Source organism: Phyllobates terribilis, unplaced genomic scaffold (genome assembly GCF_046119375.1).
Source record: "Phyllobates terribilis strain yellow unplaced genomic scaffold, ASM4611937v1 Scaffold_7__3_contigs__length_470593459, whole genome shotgun sequence".
Classification (NCBI taxonomy): Eukaryota; Metazoa; Chordata; class Amphibia; order Anura; family Dendrobatidae; genus Phyllobates; species Phyllobates terribilis.
Window position 1 is genome coordinate 258,968,398 of NW_027362767.1, and position 11,001 is coordinate 258,979,398.

General features: G+C 57.0%; 1 protein-coding gene across 1 annotated transcript; it reads right to left on the minus strand.

The window, feature by feature from the left end:
* Positions 1–281: 281 nt before the first annotated feature.
* On the minus strand, positions 282–10,123 carry LOC141154483 (cholesterol 7-desaturase nvd-like). Its single transcript, XM_073640472.1, has 7 exons — positions 9,694–10,123; positions 3,864–4,052; positions 3,293–3,471; positions 2,691–2,816; positions 2,202–2,321; positions 1,573–1,749; positions 282–1,444 (listed from the first exon to the last, which is right to left on the minus strand). The coding sequence occupies exons 1-7, from the start codon at positions 10,109–10,111 to the stop codon at positions 1,283–1,285; spliced, it is 1,371 nt and encodes a 456-aa protein (XP_073496573.1). The 5' UTR covers positions 10,112–10,123; the 3' UTR covers positions 282–1,282.
* Positions 10,124–11,001: the final 878 nt, after the last annotated feature.

Genomic DNA, 11,001 nt, shown 5'->3' on the forward strand with positions numbered 1-11,001 from the left:
CACTATTAATAATTCCTCACCACTTTCTATACATTACTCCCCAACCATTATCACAGTAAGATAATCGGGGGACCGGATCACATTGTTTTTCTAAGCAACTGTTCATGAATAATCAAAATTCACATCTTTATCAGCGATTAACAGTATCAGAGCCCAGCATTGACCTTGTGCTAGTACACTACATACAAGAGGAGATCCCACTCTGAGTTGTAGCCCAGATTTTTTTCCTGCTTTACAAAACGGACAAACAGAAATTAATTAATTCTGTGCAGATTCAGACAGAGGTTTAAAAACTGGTTTTATTGCTGGGTGGAGTAGCCATGCTGGCATCAACAACTGCATAGAGTATAGAGACAATGCTCATACATTAGAGGCAGGAGGGAGTTTAAAAAAAAAAAAAACAAAAACAAAATACCAGGTAAAACATTTATGTACAAACCAAATCACAAACAACCAGGACCAAAAAGGTCCTCAGACACTGAGCAAACCTGCCAAACTCACCTCACCCAGTCCTGATCCAGGAAAGGGGAGTTTATCGGGCTACTTGCCACCCACCCAGTGATGACAGCCCACCAGCTCCATAAGACAAGTGACACCGACTCCACCCCTGCTTAGTTTTTATATACAGTGATTCATACAGTTTATACAATTCAACCATTTTCATGAAAAAAAAAACAAAAAACACATTACCCATGATTCCCAGCACATATTAAGCCATACTGAACCAGAAAACCCAACATAAAAGAGGTGATCTTCTTGGTGTCCAGTCATACTGTGGTACAGTTCCTCAGGGGTTTGGTCTCCAAGGCACCACGCACCATCCCTACGTTACAGTGTCATTCCAGCTGAACTGAGCTTTTTGGTACTTGGTAATGTCTGTTACCCAGAGTCCTTCAGTCCAGCATTGGTGACTCAGGCTACAAGTCCTGGTTGTACCATGAGATTTAAGTGCACAGGGGCATCAGCACAAGAACTAGGAAAGACCCTTTGGCACTTTGAGTAAAGGGAAGACAGTCACGATTTACATGCTATAGGCACTTGAAACACCAGAAGAATTTCCAGATCAGCCCAATGGCACCAAATGCCATCCAAGGATTTCAATACTGTGTCCGTTCAGCCCCACAACCAACCACGAGGCTCTGGTGCTCAACCTAGTGGTGAATAGAGTGTGCAGAAGTCTTTGCTTTGTGTAAAAACAAGATCAATAAATATGAGAATATTCCATACCGTCCTTTGGATAACTTTCTATAATACAATGTCTTTGGTATCAATCTCTCCCTCTTCACCAATCCAAGCCATCCTCTTGGAAAGAAAGTTGGGGGCTGTTTTCACTGTAAAACTGTGAATACCAGCGGCGGTGTTTCTGGATGGCAGAGTCCTCCTTCACCAGAAGCGGCTTAGAAATATATTTCTTGTTGTTCCAGACCATCACATCCCGCTCAAACTGAAAGACAACCAATGTTTTAGTCATTGCAATAAAGCTAGAACCTACTGCTCTCCTCCTCTACATGGGACAACTCCAGTACAAGTAGTCTGCAGACTACGCCACCCCCCCCTCTCGCTGGCACCTACCTGGATGCACTCTGCCTTTAGAATAAACTTGGGGACGATGGCAGGGATATTCTTCTGGTAGTAGATGCTGTGGGATACTTTCTGTAGCAGGGGTTCCACTGGCGTCACACCCTGCAGAATGATCCCTTGGCCAAGGAAGGCATGAGAGAAATGCAAGAACACAATACCAGGGCCGACCTGTGGAGGTGAAGCAGAGGCTGTGAGCAAGGAGAGAGGCCACTGGATGGCACCAGGGGGACAGATCACACATTTACCTAATCAGGGGAAAGAAAAAAACCACACACACACACACACACACACACACACAATCACACAATAAGCCATTGTGTTATGGAGCCACGATTTTAAGCCGGCGGACCCTTATCCAATGCAGGCACAAGTCTCACATTACCAAGACCACATCAAGTGTAGCTCAGCAGAAGCAGCCTAGATCTGAGCTTCCTCATCTATAGTCAGGGATATGATTGGTATCTTTTGAGGTTTTCAAGGAAAAAAAAAAAATCTATACATTGTCACCTTGCTAGAGAAAAGGAGAATAAAGGATCTAAGCAGCCAGCGCTTCCTGATGGCAAATATCCAGCGGATGAAACCGGTGACAAGCAGGACATCACCAAGTCTAGAGATCTCACCTGGCGGGCAACAACATCCACATCAAGCAGGGAGAGGTGTTTCCCGAAGACCATAGAGGCATGATGGAGGAACATCTGAGAGCAGTGCTTGTTGGGGGCCGATTCTGGTTCCCACCGGACCTGGAATCAGGAAAGCTCTAAGTGGAGATATCACACAGGTTCCTGACTGGGGCAGAGGCAAGGAGCGGCCTAAACTCTACCCAATGACAACACTGACTGGATCAATGTTCCCATCCCCCACCAGTGTCACTTTGCATCCCAATTTGCTTGTATATGGGCAGTAGCCATTGTGTTGACCATAAATACCATTCATCTTAATATCCACCATGGCTCTGATCTGGCCTGGACATGTAGTCATGGGGCCTTTAACAATTCTCAGTCACAGACTCTCATCTCTGACTATACTCCACTAGGTTGAGGTCTCTGATGTGCCTCCACTAGGTCCACTGGTGCACAACGTTCTTCAGCAACAGCCTGGAGGATTCTTACCTTCCAAGTGTGCTTGAAAAAATCCCAGATCCGTGACTTTGTGTATCGGAGATCGATCCCACTCAGAATACCAGGTTCATGCAGGAAAGTAAGATGAGCAATGTCTGCAGCATTCTCTGGGATCTCCTGCAATCAGATAAGGCATATGGTGAAACCTCAGCACTGTAGGCAGCGAGGACATTGCTGCACGTCAAAGGAAACTTCATAGATTTGCATATACATAGCATGGTGGGTAGGAGGGCTCTAGAATTACAAGCTATTGCAGAGCAAGGGGCCTGTATACAGTTCTTGCAGGGCAGGGAGAATCTGGGAAAGGCTTACTAGAACTGCCATCGTTGGCAAGGGGTGAACTCAAGCAAATAGCCTAAAGTGGCTGATAACCGCGAACAATAAATCGTATTCAATCAAGTCAATGACTGCAGGTTTGGGCCCTCATGTGGTTTTGGTTCAATGGTGACAAATAATGTTAAAAGTGGAAGTTTGTGAGTTTAATGTCACCACATTCTCCATGTGTGGAGCCACATTCCAGAACAGGAGCGGCTGCATTCTCCGTAACAATCAATGGGAACAGGAGAGATGAGCAGGTGGACAGCACCCCTCACCTCTATATGAGAGTTGACGTAATGCTCGGTGCGACCTCGATATATCCACTTCTTACTGGCGATCTCAGCCTGCTCTGGGATTTTCCACGTAGGGGCAATCCGGTCACAGTGATACCAGATGAAGATCATCGCATTAACATCACAGCACGGCCAGGTCTTGATTTTGGCAAATTCTGGGACTGCAGGAGATTGTCATGTTATAATGTTATAGAGTCCTAACCATGACCCTCAGCAGTGTCCACAGTTAGAAGACTTGGCCTCTGTCACCCAAAAACAGTGCACAGGTTGTGCGTGGTGTTACAGTGCAGACCCATCAGACTTGAGCTGCAAAACCACCACCTGTCAAGGAAGTCAGTGGCCATGGAGTCCATACCCCATAGTATAATCCAGGTTTATTTCCCTCCCATGTGATGCATTATGTATTGGTTGTCAGGCATGAACTCTTCACATCCTGTCTGGGTGACCCCCATTTATCTACGAGAAGTTCTGCTATACAGTGCACTGCACATCCACAGCACACACTTGTTTTAAGGCTCAGGTATTCAGATAGTTTGCATACAGCGCTTCCTACCTTTTTCAGCATATGGAATCCTGGAACATTTGCCATCCTCTCCACGGAACTGCCAACCATGGAAAGGACATTCAATGCAGTCTCCGACCACTCTACCTCCCACAGCAAGATTTGCACCAAGGTGAGGGCAGTAAGCATCTACAGAGTATACTTTGCCATCCAGGGTACGGTACACTGCGATCTGCTCACCTGCAAGACCAGAAGGGTGCCATGAGTCTACTGGAACAGCCAGACTGTCAATGAGCAAGTACTAGCACAAAAGAAGGATTTTCTGCATCGATACCCTGTTACTACGATTTGGGCTCAATCAGCGTCCCCCCTCTTCCATAGGAAACCCATGGGTGCATGCTCACTGGCAGGCCATGTTAGTCTATAAATCTGGTAACAAGTGACATTTAAGGCAGAATGTACAGAGCCTTACCTCTATGTGTGACATTCCTCCTGGCCACCCAGGTTCCCTCCCAACCCCCCCGATTCCCACGAGCCAGGCTCCCTCCCAAACCAACCCCCCCACCATCCCCACGAGCTAGGCTCCCTCCCAACCCCCCCCCCCCCCCCCCAACACCCACGAGCCAGGTACACACACACACACACACGGCTCCCTCCCAACCCCCCCCCCCATCCCCACGAGCCAGGCTCCCTCCCAACCCCCCCCCCATCCCCACGAGCCAAGCTCCCTCCCAACCCCCCCCATCCCCACGAGCCAAGCTCCCTCCCAACCCCCCCCATCCCCACGAGCCAAGCTCCCTCCCAACCCCCCCCATCCCCACGAGCCAAGCTCCCTCCCAACCCCCCCCATCCCCACGAGCCAAGCTCCCTCCCAACCCCCCCCATCCCCACGAGCCAAGCTCCCCATGCACCCATGAGCCAAGCTCCCCCCCAACCTCCCCATGCACCCATGAGCCAAGCTCCCCCCCATCCCAACCTCCCCATGCACCCATGAGCCAAGCTCCCCCCCCATCCCAACCTCCCCATGCACCCATGAGCCATGCTCCCCCCCATCCCAACCTCCCCATGCACCCCCCCATCCCAACCTCCCCATGCACCCATGAGCCATGCTTCCCCCTCCCCCCAACCTCCCCATGCACCCATGAGCCATGCTTCCCCCTCCCCCCCAAACTCCCCATGCACCCATGAGCCATGCTTCCCCCTCCCCCCCAACCTCCCCATGCACCATGCTCCCCCTCCCCCCAACCTCCCCATGCACCCATGAGCCATGCTTCCCCCTCCCCCCCAACCTCCCCATGCACCATGCTCCCCCCAACCTCCCCACGCACCCATGAGCCATGCCCCCCCCCCCCATGAGCCATGCCCCCCCCCAACCACCCCACACACCCATGAGCCATGCCCCACCCCCCCACGCACCCATGAGCCATGCCCCCCCCAACCTCCCCACGCACCCATGAGCCATGCCCCCCCCCCCCAACGCACCCATGAGCCATGCCCCACCCCCCCAACCACCCCATGCACCCATGAGCCATGCCCCCCCAATGCACCCATGAGCCATGCCCCACCCCCACGCACCCATGCGCCACCCCCCCAACCACGCCACGCACCCATGAGCCATGCCCCCCCCATCCCAACCTCCCCATGCACCCATGAGCCATGCTCCCCCCCATCCCAACCTCCCCATGCACCCATGAGCCATGCTCCCCCCCCCCATCCCAACCTCCCCATGCACCCATGAGCCATGCTCCCCCCATCCCAACCTCCCCACGCACCCATGAGCCATGCCCCCCCCAACCTCCCCACGCACCCATGAGCCATGCCCCGCCCCAACCTCCCCACGCACCCATGAGCCATGCCCCCCCAACCTCCCCACGCACCCATGAGCCATGCCCCCCCCACACACACACACGCTCCCCCCCAACCTCCCCACGCACCCATGCTCCCCCCCAACCCATGAGCCATGCTCCCCCCCAACCTCCCCACGCACCCATGAGCCATGCTCCCCCCCACGCACCCATGAGCCATGCCCCCCCCCACGCACCCATGAGCCATGCCCCCCCCACACACACCCATGAGCCATGCTCCCCCCCAACCTCCCCACGCACCCATGAGCCATGCTCCCCCCCCAACCTCCCCACGCACCCATGAGCCATGCCCCCCCCCACGCACCCATGAGCCATGCCCCCCCCCCACACACACCCATGAGCCATGCTCCCCCCCCAACCTCCCCACGCACCCATGAGCCATGCTCCCCCCCCAACCTCCCCACGCACCCATGAGCCATGCTCCCCCCCCCCCCAACCTCCCCCCCACACACCCATGCTCCCCCCCCCCCCCAACCTCCCCACACCCATGAGCCATGCTCCCCCCCCCCCAACCTCCCCACACACCCATGAGCCATGCTCCCCCCCCCCCCAACCTCCCCACACACCCATGAGCCATGCTCCCCCCCCCCCCCCAACCTCCCCACACACCCATGAGCCATGCTCCCCCCCCCCCCCCAACCTCCCCACACACCCATGAGCCATGCTCCCCCCCCCCCAACCTCCCCACACACCCATGAGCCATGCTCCCCCCCCCCCAACCTCCCCACACACCCATGAGCCATGCTCCCCCCCCCCCCCCAACCTCCCCACACACCCATGAGCCATGCTCCCCCCCCCCCCAACCTCCCCACACACCCATGAGCCATGCTCCCCCCCCCCCAACCTCCCCACACACCCATGAGCCATGCTCCCCCCCCCCCCCAACCTCCCCACACACCCATGAGCCATGCTCCCCCCCCCCCCAACCTCCCCACACACCCATGAGCCATGCTCCCCCCCCCCCCCAACCTCCCCACGCACCCATGAGCCATGCTCCCCCCCCCCCAACCTCCCCACGCACCCATGAGCCATGCTCCCCCCCCAATCTCCCCACGCACCCATGAGCCATGCTCCCCCCCCCAACCTCCCCACGCACCCATGAGCCATGCCCCCCCCCACGCACCCATGAGCCATGCCCCCCCCCCACACACACCCATGAGCCATGCTCCCCCCCCAACCTCCCCACGCACCCATGAGCCATGCTCCCCCCCCCAACCTCCCCACGCACCCATGAGCCATGCTCCCCCCCCCCCCAACCTCCCCCCCACACACCCATGAGCCATGCTCCCCCCCCCCCCCAACCTCCCCCCCACACACCCATGAGCCATGCTCCCCCCCCCCCCAACCTCCCCACACACCCATGAGCCATGCTCCCCCCCCCCCAACCTCCCCACACACCCATGAGCCATGCTCCCCCCCCCCCAACCTCCCCACACACCCATGAGCCATGCTCCCCCCCCCCCAACCTCCCCACACACCCATGAGCCATGCTCCCCCCCCCCAACCTCCCCACGCACCCATGAGCCATGCTCCCCCCCAATCTCCCCACGCACCCATGAGCCATGCTCCCCCCCCAACCTCCCCACGCACCCATGAGCCATGCTCCCCCCCCCCCCAACCTCCCCACGCACCCATGAGCCATGCTCCCCCCCCCAATCTCCCCACGCACCCATGAGCCATGCTCCCCCCCCCAATCTCCCCACGCACCCATGAGCCATGCTCCCCCCCCCCCCAACCTCCCCACGCACCCATGAGCCATGCTCCCCCCCCCCCAACCTCCCCACGCACCCATGAGCCATGCTCCCCCCCCCCCCAACCTCCCCACGCACCCATGAGCCATGCTCCCCCCCCCCCCAACCTCCCCACGCACCCATGAGCCATGCTCCTCCCCCCCCCAATCTCCCCACGCACCCATGAGCCATGCTCCCCCCCCCAATCTCCCCACGCACCCATGAGCCATGCTCCCCCCCCCAATCTCCCCACGCACCCATGAGCCATGCTCCCCCCCCAACCTCCCCACGCACCCATGAGCCATGCTCCCCCCCCCAACCTCCCCACGCACCCATGAGCCATGCCCCCCCCCCACGCACCCATGAGCCATGCCCCCCCCCCACACACACCCATGAGCCATGCTCCCCCCCCAACCTCCCCACGCACCCATGAGCCATGCTCCCCCCCCAACCTCCCCACGCACCCATGAGCCATGCTCCCCCCCCCCCAACCTCCCCCCCACACACCCATGAGCCATGCTCCCCCCCCCCCCAACCTCCCCCCCACACACCCATGAGCCATGCTCCCCCCCCCCCCAACCTCCCCACACACCCATGAGCCATGCTCCCCCCCCCCCAACCTCCCCACGCACCCATGAGCCATGCTCCCCCCCCCAATCTCCCCACGCACCCATGAGCCATGCTCCCCCCCCCAATCTCCCCACGCACCCATGAGCCATGCTCCCCCCCCCAACCTCCCCACACACCCATGAGCCATGCTCCCCCCCCCCCAATCTCCCCACGCACCCATGAGCCATGCTCCCCCCCCCCCCAACCTCCCCACGCACCCATGAGCCATGCTCCTCCCCCCCCCAATCTCCCCACGCACCCATGAGCCATGCTCCTCCCCCCCCCAATCTCCCCACGCACCCATGAGCCATGCTCCCCCCCCCAATCTCCCCACGCACCCATGAGCCATGCTCCCCCCCCCAATCTCCCCACGCACCCATGAGCCATGCTCCCCCCCCCCCCCCCACACACACACACACACACACACACACACACGCCATGCCCTCCCCCAACCTCCCCACGCACCCATGAGCCAGGCTCCCCATGTGTCATCTCACACTCCTGGCACAGATAGCATTTATCCAATCTGCCATGTCCTGGTGGGATGCATAATTGACATTACTGCAGACGTTAACATTGTATAAGGGACTGTGAGCGGCATGGCACAAGACAAAGCATGTTCTGTAGTTAAATACTGAATAGACTAGAGGACCCCAGTGAGGAGCAACACACCTTTCCTCCCATGAGGTGTTCTTCCCATAGATCAGAGCCCTCACGTAACCGGCCTGCAACCAAGGCAAATTGGACGGAATATGAGTAGATTTCATTTCTATAAACCATATTGCCATTTCACTGCAGTCAGCAGGGATCTTTAAAATGTTACTGATGTTATTAGAAAATTATAGCACTATTAAGATTATGCTTCGAGACTGAAAAGCACTTGTGACCGGCTGACAACTACTTCTATTGCTCCGCAGAGGAGCTGAGAACTTTCTGCAGAATGAACTCGCTCCTCTAGAATTGCCTCTTCTTAATGGTACAAGACACAGACTGCTCCGACCCCACATTCCTGACTGCGGGAAACTGGTTCTACCAGAATAACCGAGTACAGAACAAAGGTAACTATAGTGGATGATTACCCTCACTGGGATTATCACCACCATCATTGTCAGTATGGACCACAGAGCAGGGGCCGGGAGATGGCACCTGCCCTACATGACAATGTCACCGCACGCTGATGGGAGAAGGTCATCTAATGATTAGACAGCTGAACTAGACATGTCACCCCTGCCACAATGCAATAGATTTACCAGTGCTTCAGTGGAAAGCCAGATGACAAACTCCACTCCGCTACATCGGTGAGTTACCATTACCCTAAGATCTACACCGGGGCTTAGTGCTGGATCCTGTGCAGCGAGGAGGACCAGTCCAAGCTCTGCCCCATGCACCAATGCCCTTATGCCAGTCCTGCTACTTACATGGCAGGAGCAGTGTGATCACTGGTGCAGCTCTGCTACACTATCATCCACCTCGCGCCCTGCAGACTATCATCCCCTGAACCCTCCACACCACTAGCTGCTGGGACTTGTAGTGCTCCTCCATCTTCAGAGGATTGGGCACTCTAGGGAACATCCTGCTCACACACAGCGGGCAGCTCGTTACAATGTGTCTGGGCCGTCCACACTGACACTTGTACCGAGCCCTCAGTCCACCAGTGACCGGCAGCAGCGCTCTTACCGCATACGGTGAGGTTGTGCACGGCTCCGGGCAGCAGCAACGGGGAGTCCAGCACATGGTACCAGCCGTTGGGGTAGACCGGGGGCAGGTCTCCCTTCTTCCGCCTCCTCCGGACCATGTTGGCGGTCTGCCCCCGGCTCCTGCCCCGCTCCGGGATGTAGCCCACATCGTCCGGGCTCCGCAGCACCTCCAGCGGGCGGCTCAGCAGCCGCCACCCCCAGAGCCCGAGCGGGAGCAGCAGCAGTGACAGGCAGAGCAGCAGAGGGCTCCTGGCGGGGGAGCTGGAGGCTGCGGAGCGGGGCAGCTCAGGCAGCAGGCGGGCGCTGAGGAGCAGACTCCCGGCACTGGCCAGCAGCACGGCGCCGAGCACACACAGCACGGACAGGGAGAGCAACGACCGCGGAACCGACTCCATCATCCCCGCCGACACCTGTGTCACAGCCCCGCCCCCGCTCCGCCCTCTTATACCTGCCGCCTCCATGGCAACCGTAGCTACCCAGAGCCGCTGCCTGGTCACATGACCCATACACCTGCGCTACGTGCCAACGTCCACCTCTGACCACGTGATCAAAGAAGCACCTCCACAACTAGCACTTCCATAATGATACTCTGATCCACCGTCAGAGGTCGCAAGAAATGGGGACAATGAGCCTCATGCCAGAAACACCATTGTGGTCCCTCCTGCTACCAGATCTCAGCACCAGGCGACATGTCGCCACTGGTCAGCGCTTATTTACATCTGTGGTACATTTTACCTTTTTTGTGCCTTTTTCTAGACTGTTTTACTCATCAACTAAATCTGCAGTTTTTCCATTCATTGAAAGACAAAACCAGATCAGAGAAAAAGTATAAGGCTGTGTGCCTACGATGCGTTTTTCATGCGTTTCTGCTGCGGAATTTCCGCCGCGGAAACGCATCAAAAACGCATGGTAATCCGCACCCCATGGTCCCCAATGGCATTCCGCAATGTCAATGCACATGCTGCAGATTTTTCCGCAGCGTTTCTGCAGCGCAAATAAATCCGCAGTGTGTCCATTAATTTTGCGGAAGCGCCGCCATTGACTTGCATTGAGACGCATAGAATCCGTGTCTGTACATTTGTACAAGCGGATTACATGCGGTTCAATGTGCGGATGGTACCCAGGTCTGGAGGAGAGGAGACTCTCACCCAGACCTGGGTACCATTGTACCTGTGAAAAAAAGAATAAAATAATAAATAAAGTTTATATTCACCTGTCCAGCGGCCCCTGCAGCGCTTCTCCTTCCAGGACCTGAGATGACGTCGCGGTCATGTGACCGCAGGCTGTC

What these genes read in the sequence shown, in the direction of transcription:
- LOC141154483 (XM_073640472.1), bottom strand. Translation starts at nt 10,111, where the DNA reads ATGATGGAGTCGGTTCCGCGGTCGTTGCTCTCCCTGTCCGTGCTGTGT. An exon ending in GATTCCATATGCTGAAAAAG is followed by an intron (nt 3,472 to 3,863) that starts GTAGGAAGCGCT and finishes AATCTCCTGCAG; the next exon opens with TCCCAGAATTTGCCAAAATC. An exon ending in TTTTCAAGCACACTTGGAAG is followed by an intron (nt 2,322 to 2,690) that starts GTAAGAATCCTC and finishes TCCTGATTCCAG; the next exon opens with GTCCGGTGGGAACCAGAATC.